We start from the raw sequence: 18364 nt of genomic DNA, 5'->3' as shown, positions 1-18364 counted from the left end.
TCTCACCAAAATATACCAAAATATGTACACAATGTGATTTAAGATGATCAAGTTTGAGAATTTTCTTGCTAATAGAATGACCTTTCTACCCTAAAAGACAACAAATGTATACGAGTTCACAAATTAGAGAGCTACATGTCTCAGAGTTTTTTTTTTATATCCACCGCTTGAAAAGCGGGAGGGTATAGAGTAATCGGTATGTCCGTCCCGTCCGTCTGTTACGCTTTGGGGTACCCATCTCTTATCCGCAACTCCTCTCATACCACTGAATGAAATTTGATGAAACTTTCACAGAATCTTTATTACATGTTGCCATTGTGACCTCCTACTTCCCTTTTTGATACGACACATAATTTGGGTTTCTCATTGCAAAACATGGACACTGTCATCATACTCTTATGGGAGACCAAGGTTTGATTTGGTGAGCTAATTGCTAACAGTACCTCTAGTTCATTTTGCATATGGTTTTGGATAACAAAATAGACTTTTAACATTTGAACATAAATGTGTTGTTCCTTGAGTGTTGGTTGATTGATTGTATATTGTTTAACGCCGAGTCGGCAATTTTTCAGCCATGTTTCGGCAGACTATCAGTTTGAATTAAAGGTTTTTGAAGGATTTTGGTTTCTCTGGCGGCCCCCAGTGAGCTTACTCTTTTTCGAACTCCAGAGAAACGATCTTTTACATGCCAAGGGGGTTGTCATCCTTGACACGGGGCACCATTTTACCTGAGTGTTTAAAATACCAAAATTCCAAAGACAGACTGAAACATATACCAAATAAACCTGGAATAGAAGATGTTTGGGGATAATAATAAGTTCTTATAAGTGCTAAAAAGCAAGAACAAAGTATTTGATGAAATCGGACAAGAATTTCTTCAGTTATATTTGATGGTGTGCCGAGGGATGTTTAGAAAGAAGTTCAAGTTGATAATTACAGGATGGGGAGTGATTTTAGGTGGACGGGGCCTCAAAGGCTTTGGAACACGTACGGTCAAATACGAAGGGGGAAAATTTGGAAAAACTTAAGTCATTTTCAAGTATTTTTTGTTCATATTTAATGGACTTATCGATATACTATATATATATTTTAAAAAAACTAATTTATTTTTGCAAAACGAACCAGAATTAAGAGTTTCAACGAAATTCGAGTGTATCAGAAGTAATTTTGAATCGCCATTTTGAGCTATTTAACACATTTCAAATTTGAAAGACTAAATTTTTCCAATTTAAAGTTATCAAATTAGTGTTTTGTTGGTATTTTACATAGTTGTACTACGCTCAGTAAGATATTCACAAATCCTTTCTCCTATGTAAACGACATTAAGAAATAATTTTTAAAAAAGAGATGAATATTCGCCATTTTGAATCGCCATTTTGACTTTTAACTTACAGCTGCACCAGTATTCAGTTGTAGAATAGTGAGACGCAGAAGAAAAAATACAAATCTGCAGTGTATGGATATTTTCAAATGTAAAATTCTGAGAAAAAAAAAAGCGGAATATAGAACAATAGACCAAAAAATCTGAGAAAATTCGAATTATGTGTAGAAACGACTAAATTTTCTGATTTAAACTAATAATGTTAGCATTCTGTTATTAATTTTACACTTATATTACACTCATTGAAATATTCACACATTATTTCTCCTTTTTGAAAGATATTGAGAGAAAAATATAAAAATTTGATGTCCGCCATTTTGAATCGCCATTTTGACCTCTTTAACGCCATTTTCATGAAGGCCAGCATATTTTTTCGGATTCGGCATTCTCGAAATAGGTCAAAAAATATGCTGGACCAAATAATAATTATTTGCCGTTAGAAGTATTTTTTTCTATAAATCGGACCAGACTAAAAAGAATACATGTACATCTATATGTCAGAATTCTACTTATTTTTTCTGAAGAAGTTAGGTAATAGAGAGTATTAAAACGTTTTCTGGTAAATAGTTACTGCTCTTTGTTAATTGTGCTTATACATGTACATTGTAGCATCTACAATTCGCTGACGGTACAAATCGATCGTGTATAATCTGTATTTCAAACTATGAATTTTAAATTGGGAATCAATGTCAACAAGTGGTTAAGTGAAGCTTTAGTTATTTTTTTCTAACTAGATAGTACAAAGTATTTAATCAATTTACAAAATAAAATAATTGAAGAAGAAAAGGGGACTACATGTTCAAAATGATTCTAAAATTTAGAGAAGATTAAACGAATATATATAAACCAGATAAAACTTTTGTGTTATAAAATGATTATGGAAAGTGTTAATCTTTAATTTTACTAATTATTTAGTTATCGTTCTTTTTACACAAAGAAATTTACAACAGTAACTACCAAACCAATACATGTATGTACTTATGTGACATTTTCATGAAAATGTTGGCAGAAGAATAATAAAGACAGCATAATGGTTTGGGGTTAATTATAAAACATTGTCTTACTAATTATCTTGTTGTTGGCATCTTTTGTGAGATTGGTCACTGTTCTTGTTCTTCAATTATTTTTCAAAGTTAAGACGTTTTTCATAAATTGCAGCGTTTTGGGCTGGTCATATATGTACTTTTTTTTTATCCGGTTCTGTAACATACTGTAAAAGGAGTGGTAAAGTAGGATCGGCAAATATATCAGTGTTTAAATTGAGTTCTGTGAATTAACGTTTGAGTTTCTCAAGGATTTGAATAACAAAATCAATACAAAATTTCGTTATACTTATCTTAAACAAATATTTTGAATGACAATTTAAAAGACTGGGACTCATTGTCAAAAGAGTCCCGGTATTTCATTCCGAAAATGTCTTAAATAAATTGATTCATAATAATTACATTATTATTATGTTTAAATAAAAAAGAATCGAGGTCCTTGTATGGCATGTCAAACGTTGCAATATTTGATAATCTTGTGATGTATATTCAAAATCTTGTGATGTATGTTCGAAATCTTGTGATGTATATTCAAAATCTTGTGATGTATGTTCGAAAACTTGTGATGTATATTCAAAATCTTGTGATGTATATTCAAAATCTTGTGATGTATGTTCGAAATCTTGTGATGTATATTCAAAATCTTGTGATGTATGTTCGAAATCTTGTGATGTATATTCAAAATCTTGTGATGTATGTTCAAAATCTTGTGATGTATATTCAATATCTTGTGATGTATATTCTAAAACTTGTGATGTATATTCTATAATCTTGTGATGTATGTTCGAAAACTTGTGATGTATATTCTATAATCTTGTGATGTATATTCAATATCTTGTGATGTATGTTCAAAATCTTGTGATGTATATTCAATATCTTGTGATGTATATTCGAAATCTTGTGATGTATATTCTATAATCTTGTGATGTATGTTCGAAATCTTGTGATGTATATTCGAAATCTTGTGATGTATATTCAATATCTTGTGATGTATGTTCAAAATCTTGTGATGTATATTCAATATCTTGTGATGTATATTCGAAATCTTGTGATGTATATTCTATAATCTTGTGATGTATGTTCGAAATCTTGTGATGTATATTCGAAATCTTGTGATGTATGTTCAAAATCTTGTGATGTATATTTAATATCTTGTGATGTATATTCGAAATCTTGTGATGTATATTCTATAATCTTGTGATGTATGTTCGAAATCTTGTGATGTATATTCGAAATCTTGTGATGTATGTTCGATAATCTTGTGATGTAATTCGAAATCTTGTGATGTATATTCAATATCTTGTGATGTATATTCGAAATCTTGTGATGTATATTCTATAATCTTGTGATGTATGTTCGAAATCGTGTGATGTATATTCGAAATCTTGTGATGTATGTTCGATAATCTTGTGATGTATATTCGAAATCTTGTGATGTGTGTTCTACAATTCAGTGATGCGTGGCTGGACCGGGAATCGAACCCGGGACCCCTATATCACTAGTCAGGTGCTCTACCTACTGAGCTATCCAGGCCGATATCCACGGCCCTAACCATTACACGTGCAATAAAATTGCATGACGCAACAGAAAAGTAAGGACAATTTTCATTGGTTAGAAATAACGAAAGTAGCCGGAGCGGTCGTAATGCACACATGACATTGACACAACTTCGCAAGCATGAAATTGGCGAATTCAACCTAAAGTCAAAATTATAGGTAATAGAAAAATTGTTTTGGTATCAAGAAGCACTAAGTCAGTCATAACGTGAAAAGTGTGAATCAAGAACATTAATTTGATTTGTTTGAAGGTACATCAAAAACAATTTAGTGGCTTATTCAGTTATTGCTGGACTAAAGGATGTTTTATCCTATTTTTACGTCCTCATATTGTAGTGATGTTGATTAATCGGTATGATTTATTCTATATTGGTGCTAGTTAGAATAATCTAACTGTGTCTCGGGACAAACTCTCACCACGCAGGGTTCGAAATTGCATGGCCCATTGCAGCTGCATTGACCGTAGCACTAGTCCAGGGACGACTTTGCAATAAATAAATAAATAACACGACAAATTTTTAGGGGAAGGTGAATGTCAGGAAAAGATTAATTGCTATGCATCATTGAATATTGTCATTCACAAATTTGTCCAATTATTTTCATAGTAAATGTATTGAGCCGGGCTCATTTACAGGATAATGAACAAGGACTGTGGTGACAGTTTAAAATCACGTTCAGACGTTTAGAGAATATGTAATACACACAAAAATATCTCAATGGCATGTATAATATTAAATAGTTTTAAAAATAAAATAAAATATAGCTAGAAATTAACAGCGAAAAATATTTATCACGTATCGTTTTGGAGTAATCCGGTTTTATATACAAACAGAAGTAAATAAACACCGATGCAGCAAGATTAAGGTCAAACGTCTCTGCACTGATGTGTCCTCAGCGGTGAGATTTGCATCAAGTCATTAATGATGTTCCCTGCATTTGTGTTAGCCTGATAGTACAACCTTTATTTATAGAGTCAATCTAATTCAAATTAGATGTTAGATCCGCTTGCATACTCACTACACTAACATCTAACAACATCCCGTTGAGGGTCACGTCAGAGGTCAAATTCTATCAATTAATCAAATCGCAGCTGGCAAAATCATCATATATTGTTGAAGCAAATAAATCTTGAGGCGTTCCGAATTTAACCTCTTACGTGACCCTCAATGGGATGACTTGTTAGATGTTAGTGTGTTGAGTATGCGAGCCGATCTAACATCTAATTTTAATTATATTGTTTATAGAATATGATGCAGACAGGGATACCTGGTGAAAACCTTTCTCACCCGTTGAATTACTTTGTAAAATATTAGTCAAAGGAGCCAGGAAAAAATATGAAACAATTTAATATTATGATAAAAATATTCAATTTACTATTTCTTAAGGTGATTTTGTTTTCTCAACAGCGGCTGGTCACGTACCATACTTTTACTCGTAAACTCAATTTGGCGGTGAAGAAGCAGCATTTTCTGTTGCTCACCGTCGCTATAGCTGAGCATTGCTCTACGAGCAATGTGCCCGGCAAAAAATCATAATATTTGTAATGATATATCATATTCTAGACTTGACATACAATAAACAATGATAAGAATTATTGTCGCATATCTGCAGTGATTTTCTTTGATCTTTCTGTGGTGATATTTTATCCCATATCACATGTGTGATAATACTTTCCAAACATGTTTCAAAGTTTTTACACTCTTTATCATACAGTTTTAAAGGACAGTTTTATGAGCTCATAAGTACTATATTAAATGGTTAATTTATCAAAACCTGCATTTAGAAATTCAGAAGTCTTAAGTTAAACCAAATTGTCCAGGGTATTCTTAGTAAGGTATGTCAAAGGTCATGGTTAAGTGACTTTGTAAGGCTGGTATTTTTTCTTTAGTTTTATGGCAATCAGTGCACATGGTAAATATCATAAAATTACCCCTTAAAGGTCTTATGCAAGGAGATAGCCAATCAAAATGAACAAATGTAGTTCTATGTATGATGTATATAGAGACAATAATATTTCTTTTCTTTTTTCATGAACTTTACGTAGGTCTACAGTTTTAATGTTGGACTCATGCACTAGGAATATCATATCAGCAGAATTGTGCCACTGAATCAAAGGGAACTCTTTTTTTTTTAGGTACGCATGATCGATGTAACTTCCTTGATGGTGTGTTGGCTGTTTGCCCATGTGTATTTCGGGGTATAGGTATGTTTAGTCTCAATTTTCTTTCTTAAAAGCTGCATAAGGGGTATATTTTTTCTGATCTCAAATTTTGTCTAAGCATTAATCTTTTTTCTCATTCATGAATTATCTGCTGAGAGTCTAGTTAATTAATTTATTTAATTAAAGCTATATAGTAACATATAGTGAAATTATTTCCTTGTGTGAGACCTAAAGAAAATCAGGTTACTCATTTTTATGACAATTTCTTTGATTTCAGGAGTAGCCTCCCCTTTTAAAGATCCAAAATGGTGATTTTACAGTGCGGCATGCAGTCTGTCATCAACGAAGAGTTTTGACACCTGTAATACCCATATTTCTACCATTCACCTCTGTAACCTTTGTTGAGTTCATCAGACTGGTAAGAAAAACAATATTGTTAATTGAAATAATTTTATCAAGATAAATAAAATAATTAATGAAAAAAAAATTACATGAACAGACTCCCTCATATAAGAAAATGTCACATTTTACACATTGCAATTATACATCATTTACATATCCACATTTTCCCCATTTACACATGCAGTTGAATAGATTTAGTGCTTAATAATACATAGCAACAATTATTACATGAATCCTAAGACAATTCACAAAATACATGAATGCATTAAACTGTGAAATACAGATTTCGTACATTTAATTAAAATGCACAACATCAGTACCCCCCCCCCCCCTTCACAATCTAAAAACTTTCTTTTTAATTCAAAGTCACTAGGCAACACTAAAGATTTCCACTTATTGCTTTTCAGTCCAAGACAGGAAGTTGAGGAATAAAGTTGACAGGACATCCTGAACTGTCCTCACTACCAGCTTATGAGGGAACCAGCTGCAGTGGACAAAGTACGTTACATCATAGGATAATAGGTAAGTCTCCGGAGTAGTGTTTGTAGCAATTCTCGTACTTGGTCCTGCATCGAAGATTCAGGACTATTGATATTTATCTCTGCATGGTTTGTTTCTTCCCAGAAACATGTTACTGGTGGTGGTCCCTATATTCTTCTGGCTTTTGTGGTGAGGAATGTTTCATTTCTAGCTCTTTTCTGATCACATTTTGTCTATCTAGCTGTTTGTCTGTCTGTCTGTCTGTCCATCTGTCTGTCTGTAAACTTTTCATATTTTCGACTTCTTCTCTAGAACCCATGGACCAATTTCAACCAAACTTGCCACAAAGCATCCTTGGGTGAAGGGGATTCAAGTTTGTTCAAATAAAGGGCCACACCCTCATTCAAGGGGAGATAATTGGGAATTAATGAAAATTTGATGGTATGTTTTAAAAATCTTGTTTTCAAGAACCACTGTGCCAGGAAAAATGAAACTTATGGAGAAACATCCTCAGGTAGTGTAGATTTAAATTTGTTCAAATCATGACCCCCGGGGGTAGGGCGGAGCCACAATGGCTGACCAAAGTTTAACATAAAAATATATAGGAAAATGCTTTAAAAATCTTCTTCTCAAGAATGACAAAGCCATAATTGATCCTATTTATATGGAAGCATCCTCAGGTAGTGTCAATTCAAGTTTGTTCAAATCATAACCCCCGGGGTAGGGCGGGGCCACAATGGAAGATCAAAGTTTTACATAGAAATATAAAGGAAAAATCTTTAAAAATCTTCTTCTCAAGAACAGCAAAACCCTGATTGATCATATTTATATGGAAGCATCCTTAGGTAGTGTAGATTCAAGTTTGTTCAAATCATGTTCCCCGGGGGTAGGACGGGGCCACAAAGGATGACCAAATTTTATATAGAAATATATAGGAAAATTCTTTAAAAATAACCTTCTCAAGAAAAGCAAAGCCATGATTGGTCAAGGGACTACTTTTGGATTTAAACTTTTCAATAGAAAACCAATTTTTACTTTTTCCTAGCCACAGTGCTCAGGTGAGCGATGTGGCCCATGGGCCTCTTGGTTTTTTTTTTTTTTTTAAAAATGATCAATCATCAAATATAAATAAATCAGTTGTTAAAAAATTTGCTTCATATTTGAAGTGCTTTAAACCGACCCTTTGATGAAAGTGACCAGTGTTTTTTGCACCTTGGAAGGTTTATTGGTAAAATATAAGAAGGAAGTTATGATTTTGGTGTCACTATTGTTGTTATTTAAGTTTGATTTGATTTTTATATTACGAGTATTATGAAACTGTTATTTTGTTACTGAACGATGGTTAATTTTAATTGTGAACAAATGTACAAAGATGAGGAGTATAATATAGTTGGCTATGTATATTGCCCAATTTTTGAACATATTATGCAATAAATATTAATAACAACCTTTGAATAATTGGAAAGACAATATTATAAATATGATAGCATTTTTGTACATGAGCATACATTTTTGAAAGGAAAAATAAATTATTCAATTGCATTAAAAAAAATATTTTGTTTCATATTCTTGCGAATTATCAGATCATTCTTCTATTATTTAAATACTCTGTCATTATGAAACCTTGTAAATAATTAAGTAAATATTAATTGTACATTTGCACCAATTTTTACATGTTTGTGCAAAATTATATACAGGAACAATTCTGAACAAATATATGCAAGTGAGTTGTAAATTTGATATGTAATGCATACATTACAAAAACCCATGACAGTGTTCACTAAAATGAAATGTATGGACTCTTATATAAATACTTGGTATATGTGATATGGATATTATGGATGATATTTTTGAGAATGACACAAGTAATGAAATTTTTCAGCATTGAATTGGATTCTTGAACCAGAGCCATGTGAACCTGGTCCACCTGTACCTCTCATTGAAGACCTGTTAACATCACCAGAGTATGTTCATTCTGATACCCCTATGGTATGGTTACAGCATGCATTATCCCTGAATCCATTAAAAGAGCTGCATTGGCAACGAAACAACCCAATGTGGTCGATTGTAAGGAAATATAGCATATCAGCTTCCAACTTTGGTGCAGTTCTCAGTTCTAAGCAAAGGCGGTAAGACGTGTGATTAAATTTTTGCGAAAAAGACTTTTAAAATTACAGTCAAACTTTGTTATCTCAAACCCATTATCTCATATTTCATGGATATGTCACAGTAATTTTGAAGTCCAAACCATTTATAAAAGACTGGGACATTTTATTCTTGATAACTATTTATGTGTTATTCTTGAATCCACGGATATTTCCAACATTTTTCTTGGTCTCATTGAGTTTGAGATAATGAGGTTCGACTGTAATGACTAGATATTTGTACATAAAGATGCAGGAAATATAAGATTAATAACCAAAAATCATATTTTCTTCTCCAGATTGACATTGTCACTGAAGAAACAGCTGATGTCGGCTTACAATCTGGAGTCCATCAAGGCTGTTGCATGGGGTATCACTCATGAAGATGATGCTTTGAGAAAGTATGAAAAGGACTTAGATGCAGCTGTAGAGCAGTCAGGTATACAGCACAAAATAATATTCCTTCAATCTCTGACATGTTAACATTCATTGTGTCAAAACAAATAACAGGACTTATCCTGGTGACAAACAGAAATCAATTACTGAAGTCTAATTGTAAAAAAAAACTAGAAATATGTCCATAGGACATGAATGCCCCGCCGAGGATATATTAGTAAAGCAACATGAAATTTGTACATGTATAAAATTTGATCAGTTTGGTTCAGGCAGGGCTTATAGTTAGTTGGGAATAAAAATGTAGGTCCAGCATCCAAAGCAAGTCTGGTAGTGTCCATCCCTAGATGCATCATCCACGCAAGTTTGGTTCAGGTAGGGTTTATAGTTACTTGGGAATGAAAATATAGGTCAGATCCAGCATCCGAAGCAAGTCTGGTAGTGTCCATCCCTAGCTGCATCATCCATGCAAGTTTGGTTTAGGTAGGGCTTATAGTTACTTGGGAATGAAAATGTAAGTCAGATCCAGCATCGAAGCAAGTCCGGTAGTGTCCATCCCTAGATGCATCATCCATGCAAGTTTGGTCTAAGTAGGGCTGATAGTTCCTTAGGAATAAATCTGCTCCAAAAACTTCAACCTGGTCACTCATCTGGAAAATGTAGGTCAGATCCAGCATCCGAAGCAAGTCTGGTAGTGTCCATCCTTAGATGCATCATCCAAGCAAGTTTGGTCTAAGTAGGGCTTACAGTTCCTTAAGAATGGACCTGCTCCAAAAAGTTTAATTTGGTCACTCATCTGGAAAATGTAGGTCAGATCCAGCATCCGAAGCATGTCCGGTAGTGTTCATCTCTAGATGCATCATCTATGCAAGTTTGTATCAACATGTAAAGTTTGATAACACCATCTTGAATGGTATGTTTAAAACTGAGCTAAACACTATTTAAAAAAAGTCAGGTCAAGGTCAAAAAATGTTAATGCAGTTGCATAGCTCTCATCAATATCTATCAGCATATGAAGTTTGATGAAAATATCTTGGATAGTTTCTTTGAAACTTAGCTTTGAACAGAGCTAAACACAAAGTGGGACGGAAGGACAGAAGGACGGAAGACGGACATGACAAACACTATATGCCCCGGCCATATTCATGGCGGGGCATAAATATTCAGTTACCAACATATTCCAGAAAATTTGCTTTTTGAAGTGGAAGGATTATAAAAGCTCTACTTAGACTTTGTTTGCATTACAAAATCAATTGTATTATGGTTTGTTTGCATTCAGTAGTATTATAATTTTTTCTGAAAAGGATATGGTTGCATGAATCCGGAGTGTTGGGAGCTTCACCTGATGGCTTAGTTGTTCGACCACCAACATGCAGTGTATTTTATCAAACTCCAGAAGCCAAAGACGCCATTCCTAACATTGTAGAGGTGAAGTGTCCATATACAGCATCGTCTTCAACAGTAGCAGATGGGGCACAAAATTTGAAGGATTTTTCATAGGTAAATAACATTAAAAATCTGTATTGTCCAGTACTTTGAAATTAAAAATCTTGGTGAGTAAATGATTTCAAAACATGTATTAATTTACAAGTGCAGCTGTTCAATATGGTATGAAGATATTGAAAAAGGAGGGGATATGTACTGGTATAACACAACTTAAGTGTTTTTTGATTTTTTTTTTAGATCTTAAACAAGATACCCTGTGCCTGAAAACCAGTCACCCATACTATCATCAAATTCAAGGCCAGCTACACATATGTAACAAAACATTCTGCGACTTAATTGTGTGGACAAGAGTAGACTGCATTGTGATTAGAATAGTAAAAGACATTGAATGGACAGCAAATGTTCCAAAGCTGATAGATTTCTACATTAACATTTTCATTCCAGCACTGATGGAAAATTGAGTTCTGGTTTGAACTTCTTGACACTTAGTTTTGTACCTCTAGAATTTTCTAACAATGGAAAATGGGTAATCATGTTAAATGTGTTGAATGTTCCTAAGTCTCATAAATGTATGATATGATATGTCACAATCCATCATAAAACTTCTGGCTTATAAGACTATTTTAAATAGCAATGATGATTAATAAAATCTATGTACTACATAAAAAAAGAATATCAAAATTTAGAATCATTTTATTAATGAATTGAAGATGTTATTCTCAAAGTGAAAATGTAACATTTTGGTCTTTCTTAATAGATAAATTGTTGAAAACATGAATTTGTTGAGTTGTGCTTTAAAGGTAAATATACTTTAAACTAGAGATTTAAAATTATAAGTAAACCCTCTTCCAAATTATATTGTCAAATGAAGAATGGAATTGCCAAACATTCTTGTAATAAATCCATGCTAACAAAAGGGATTTTCATTTTCTGAAGTATATGTATTACAACATACTACAAAGTTAACAAATATAACCATTGACATTGATAACAAATCAAAATTTGCTTATCCCTTGCACTTTGGTATGAATATCTTCACTGTTTAGTGTATACTGTCACACGCCAATGCAAATTTATAATAAGTACATGTATCTTTAAGTAATTTCTTTCAAAAGTGGAGCTTGCAAGTTTACAAGACAAGAACAGAGTTGAAATATTTTTGTTGAGATTGGTCTGTAAGTAGATGGTATGTGACGGAGAATCTCGTAATTCTTTATCCTCTCGTTGGCTCTTTCCACATGAATAAGTGCTTTAGCAATCTTGTAACACAGTGCTGCTTCTTGTATGGTAAACTGGCCTCGTGTCGATAAAAGAGCTTTTATAATTAAGCAGACACCCTGGGGCAACTGGTCATGAATGGTGAAACCTTTGACCACCAAAATAAGGTCTCCAGCTTTGAACTTTCGTAAAACTTGGCTGTGACGTACAATAGCTACATCAGAAGAAGAACCTGGGTACAGCATGGAGCAAAATGTAAGTGCACCATTTGGAGGCACGCAAGTTACTGCTTTAAAAGTATGGCAACTTTTGTACATACTGTAGGCCATGGCCTGATTATCCATATGTGTTGGGATGTCCTGGATTGTTTCAATTGCATCCATGGATGCTCTAGCAGAGGAAAAATCCTCAAAAGATTTTGGCAGAGACCCTGAAAAAAAGTTGGAAACAAATTAATTTGATTATTTGTAATTGTGTAAAAAAATTGTGTTACAGTCAATCTTTCAAGAATACAATAAATTTAAATGCATTAAATTTTTGCAAGTCATTATGATAAATTTTAAAACAAACCTTTGCATTTAAGCTGACTTGGAAAACATTCTACGCTACATTCTACACTACGCCATCAGACAGCATCTTGTATAGGGAAAAGTCCACTAATTATTTTCCCATAGAACTCCATACAAACCTTAGGCCTTCTCAGTACTTTACTATGACAATTTCAGAAAAATCTTTAGCATCATTTCAAACTTTGTTCTAAGCCCTAACAAAAAATACTGAAAAAAATACATGGTCCCACCATGGCGTTTATAGGTCAAAATTGCAGTTATTTTCAACTTTTAGAGATTCGCAGTAAAGAACACGCGGCATAAAAAATCAACCCCCACTCCTAAAATCTTCCCTGGCATTTCTATAGTTTCTGTAATATTCCCTCATCCCATTATTTATTTCAAAGGTCATTAATTTTACTTTAAAATGAAAACAATTAAATACCTGATTTCAGCCAATGGCGTAACGCCTACCCATTCAGTATTCGGTTTAATGTTCCATAACAAACAAAGCCATGTGTGCATCCGGGGATTTGGTGCTCTCATTCCTATACTTACATACTTACCTGTCCCAGAATTAGTCAATTGTGGTAATTTCAAAGACTATACACCTACCTGTGAACATGTATGAAATTTGAGTCCTGTGACTTCAGTGTATTGGATACTGTGACCATCTCAAATGATGACACCTTACTGCTACCAGCACAATTCAAAGGAGTGAATGACGTCTGGGCCGGTGATGATATTTGGATATATTGGTGACTGTAAGAAATAAAATATTTGTACAATGAATTGTTTTTGTGCTTTAATGTTAATAAAGTGATATTAAGTCAAAATTGAGTCAATAATTTCATAAGGGTGGATTCTACCCAGAATTAGGTAAAAAGCTCCAAAATTGGATAAATCGTAGTTAATTAAGCAAAATTCAAAGGTTTTAAAAAGACTGATATAGAATTTTTTTATGCTTATGCAAAGGATATTATTTAAGACTCTGATATACTAATTGATTCTTATCTAATCCCTCCTATTGCTCAAGTATGTACAAAAAAGTTTCCCCACCCCCCAGTGAAAAACGCTTAAAGAAATAGCAGGTGCCCCCTTTTATTTTTGTTTACAATTAATTTAGACAAGTTTAAATCAATCCTTTTGATAACAAATCAAAGTTCAATGTCTGTAGTCTTATACTTTACAATCAGAAGCTACTTTTTGAATTTTATTCTAAGAAAAGGAGAATTTAAATAATTTTTTTTAAAAATTAAAGAAAAGCAAAAACTGACTTCAAACCCCAAAATGTACTATACAATAAGAGGCTGGAAAGTTAATAAATAAAAAATTTACCTGCAATGTACAGAAAACTGTCCGACAAAATACATCGGGTGGGTAGGGAGTCTCCATTTTCTTCTTATATAGAGAAAATGCCCCTGCTGATCAGAGACCTAACACTCCCAAATAATAACAAAATATGTTTACATAACAGTCAATCTAAGATGTTCATCCCTCAATGGCAACAAGTTTTTATTACAGTAACTGAAATTGTTAGGAAATAGGAAATCACAATTGGAATTCCTTTAAATGTACCTTCTCTTTGTTGTATTTAATATCGTGGATTGATATTGGCTTCCTTTTACTAGACTCTATTTTTAGGGCAAGCAATTCCTTTTCCAGTTGTATTTCTGTTGAGAGGCGCTGCATTTCTTGAGTACAGTTAAATGTGCAGGATACTGAGTAGTTGTGCTCTGATATCAACTGAAAATATATTGTAAATCATGTACAGTTAAAAGAACTTTATATATTATTAAAAATTATTGAAAATGTTTCAGTGTTGGTCATTTGTCATCATTGGTGTTTTAAATGAGCTTTACTTTTTCTTGATCTTGACATTTTGGTGCTTGTGGAATCTGCAACTGGTCCATCTGTGAAGATGACAGGGACTCCTAACTTTTGAGTTTTTTCCTCCTTTGTAAAATAATTAAACTTGAATTATTTTTTTATTCAGTTGTAAGCTACTCTGTTTATACATGTACCCTTTTAAAGTTTTTTAGTAAAATATTCTCAATTAAACTCCACCCACCCACCATCCAAAAACAAGATGTCGGTCACATTTTGAAAAATAATTTCACCTTTTTGTACATTCAGGATCAGAGAAATCCATGGCCTTTCCTTCATTCCATGCAAAATATGCAGGGTCCCCCTCCTTCTTACCATCCTTAAAGTGGCAGGAGCAGATGCGATCATTCTGATCTCCTGGTTGGCGATCAGCTCGTCTAAAAATATACATTATACAAAGACTGAGTGAAGGAGAATTAAAAAGCAAAACCTGTTCATTTAGCATGTTATTATCAAATAGCCTAAAAGACTTATTTTTTCATTATTTTTTTTTAAATGTTTCATTTACTTGCAAGTACAAGATAACCATGTGCATAACATTAACAAACGGTAGCAGTATTTGGTAGTAATAATACGAAATAAAATGTAATAAAAACAGCTGTTAAACAAAAATTAATCTTGCTACAAATTGCTCAGATTTTGTAGTATGTACTCTTCATTATTCTTCTGCTATATTGATTACTACGAGATTTAACTTTTTAGCATGCATGTATAAATAGGCCTACTGTATCTGACAATGCAGCATCGTGACATATCGTTACAAGTACCTACAAATTTTGTCAATATATCTACGTTTACTGAGTTTTTTCCCTAGCAGGCCGAAATATCTCCATCATGTCACCAGGAACAACACTCGTGCAGCTCGTAATAAGTGCTGCAATAAACAAACTGATGATTGTGTTTTTTCTCACCTGCATGGTTTTCCCGACGCTTCAGCTACTTTCGTTATTTCTAACCAATGAAAATTGTCCTTACTTTTCTGTTGCGTCATGCAATTTTATTGCACGCATCACTGAATTGTAGAACACACATCACAAGATTTCGAATATACATCACAAGATTATCGAACATACATCACAAGATTTCGAATATACATCACAAGATTTCGAACATACATCACAAGATTATAGAATATACATCACAAGATTTCGAATATACATCACAAGATATTGAATATACATCACAAGATTTTGAACATACATCACAAGATTTTGAATATACATCACAAGATTTCGAACATACATCACAAGATTTCGAACATACATCACAAGATTATAGAATATACATCACAAGATTTCGAATATACATCACAAGATATTGAATATACATCACAAGATATTGAATATACATCACAAGATTATAGAATATACATCACAAGATTTCGAACATACATCACAAGATTATAGAATATACATCACAAGTTTTAGAATATACATCACAAGATATTGAATATACATCACAAGATTTTGAACATACATCACAAGATTTTGAATATACATCACAAGATTTCGAACATACATCACAAGATTTTGAATATACATCACAAGATTTTGAATATACATCACAAGATTTCGAACATACATCACAAGATTTTGAATATACATCACAAGATTATCAAATATTGCAACGTTTGACATGCCATATCCTTGAAAGAAGATCTGTTTTGTGTCTTATTGGGAAGTTTACTTATTCTTTTCAATAACATTGAAAGACATAATATATGCATATTTTATACAAAAAACGTATGAAAAAACGTATAAAAGCGTATTAATATTAAATACATGTATTTGTTTCAATTTTTGCCTAATAATTACACATACACGTTAAAAATTAAATTAAGTCTTCCTTATTCAAAGGCGTGTTTCTAAGTTTCCATTCATTCTTCATCTTTTATTCAATTATTTCCTTTAAGATTTACAAAAACAAACTTAGTCGCGTTATAGTTTTATATTTGTATTCAGACATATCTTATATAAAGTGGGTTAATTTCTATGGATGATTTTTTATATTTAAAAAAAAATCAAAGTAAAACACTGTTTAACTTTAAAAAGTACTTTTCTGTATACATAAAACTTGGAAATTACTTTAAAAGGCGCAAGTATTGAAAATTGACAAATCAGCTGCATATCTTATCTTATGTTTATATTCTAAATATGTATAACAAACTTTCATTATAATACATTATAGAACCGACCATCATGGAAAAAAAACCTTTATAAATCATTTATTAAATGTGAAAATGATGATATTGATAAAACTAAATAATGAACACTCGACAGAAACATTTTGCACCAATGGAAAATTCTAAAAGATATGTATTAATTCAATTTATAAGGAAAAATTTAGACACAAATTCTTGACGGCTTGATAAAAGATAATCAGATCAAACTATCCAATTAAAGCAAGGGTATTAAAAAAACCTAATCGTCCTTGATGTGTTTACTTTGGTATTATTTCATACACTTTGATGCATTTACTGATGACAGAATTTAATTCAATTCAGAATAAGGAGTTCGTGTTTATATAGACTAATTTAAAGAAGAAAGGCACCGTGATAGACGATGCTATCTGCGGAATTTATGATGAAGTGTGACATGTTTTTATCTGATGCACCAGGTACTGCAATCATAATATATCAAAACCTTTAAATTAAATCATTAAATTTCTGATTTAAAATATTGATCATGTCAAATTTATTTTAATAAATGTCAATTAAATCATGCTAACGTGTACCAATTACACGCATTTTAATTCTACTTTGTAGTGTTTGAAATAATATTAAGGTAAATTGTTTACCTATACAATTTTAAACAATCTAAAATGCGTAAAAAATTGACAAGCTTTACTTTGTTGAATAAAAATTCCTTTGGTTATTTAAAAAATCGCAACAAATAAATGAAAACGGAAGACTTTCAAACACATTCTTTATATCTCCAATGAAATATAATGATGATAAAGAAAAATATTCAATCTAAAAGGTCCATTGAAAAATAAAATTCGGCAGCACAGCAAACACGGACAAACAGAGATGGGATCAGGTGCCACTGAGGAGTTAGTATCCCTCACCGACCGGTAACACCCGCCGTGTGCTCCTTTTCATGATCGGAAATTAACGGAAAATCCATGGACAATTCAGTGTGTAAATAATAACCCAATAGTATGAAAAACAACATTCAACATTTGACGAAATGATAAGTGAATTTGCGAACAGGGTCATTGTATCGCCCATGGAACTTACGAAATGATGACTTAAAACGAGACAGCTGATATTCTTGTTTCATCAACTTGTGTGTCAATAACTTATCTCGTTTCATAAATTGTTTATACGTAGAGCATGCTCTTGTGTATCAAATCAATCATTGAGAGATATAAACCCTACATGCTGGTGAAAAGAGTATATCACTGTATTTATAAGAGAAGTTGATAATTAAAATGTTATAATTAAGCATAAATTTGGTTTTTATTACATATACTTTTTTTCTTAAACAACTCTTTTTTTTAGGGGGAATAGGATCTAACAGTTTTATGGCTAGTCAAAATAAAGAGGAAACACTGCTTTGAAAAATAATTTGGATCAATGCCAAGTTGCTATTTTCTGAAATGAATTTACTGAATGAACATTTGCCTTTCCCATGCGTACCGGACAGAAGTCAATATTTGTAGGTATCAATTTACAAATATTTACTAAACGATTCAACAGACTGG

The 18364-nt window shown here is 32.5% G+C and overlaps 1 protein-coding gene and 1 long non-coding RNA gene across 8 annotated transcripts; one reads left to right on the top strand and one right to left on the bottom strand.

The window, feature by feature from the left end:
• The first annotated feature begins 4049 nt into the window (after positions 1–4049).
• LOC134263481 (uncharacterized) lies at positions 4050–11784 on the top strand. Its single transcript, XR_009991274.1, has 8 exons — positions 4050–4139; positions 6115–6183; positions 6419–6559; positions 6951–7065; positions 8906–9152; positions 9467–9606; positions 10865–11060; positions 11244–11784. It is a non-coding gene; the product is annotated as an uncharacterized LOC134263481 (long non-coding RNA).
• Positions 11684–15845, bottom strand: LOC134263480 (uncharacterized). Of its 7 annotated transcripts, none has more exons than XR_009991270.1 (7): positions 15571–15845; positions 14893–15036; positions 14635–14728; positions 14351–14518; positions 14111–14208; positions 13388–13534; positions 11684–12654 (listed from the first exon to the last, which is right to left on the bottom strand). XR_009991270.1 is itself a non-coding variant. In XM_062745833.1 (7 exons), exons 3-7 carry the CDS (start codon positions 14683–14685, stop codon positions 12633–12635), a joined length of 486 nt encoding a protein of 161 aa, XP_062601817.1. In that variant the 5' UTR covers positions 14686–14728; positions 14893–15036; positions 15427–15564; the 3' UTR covers positions 11684–12632. The 7 variants fall into 7 exon arrangements, 2 of the variants coding, with proteins under 2 accessions (XP_062601817.1, XP_062601816.1); XR_009991269.1 differs by having other exon boundaries at positions 15452–15844; XR_009991271.1 differs by lacking the exon at positions 15571–15845 and adding an exon at positions 15427–15564 and having other exon boundaries at positions 14111–14214.
• Positions 15846–18364: the final 2519 nt, after the last annotated feature.

The sequence above is a fragment of the Saccostrea cucullata genome, unplaced genomic scaffold (genome assembly GCF_032062105.1).
Source record: "Saccostrea cucullata isolate Sc308-1 unplaced genomic scaffold, CSIRO_AGI_Scuc_v1 ctg2297, whole genome shotgun sequence".
In the NCBI taxonomy this organism is placed as follows: domain Eukaryota; kingdom Metazoa; phylum Mollusca; class Bivalvia; order Ostreida; family Ostreidae; genus Saccostrea; species Saccostrea cuccullata.
This window is presented reverse-complemented; position numbering and strand designations above follow the sequence as displayed.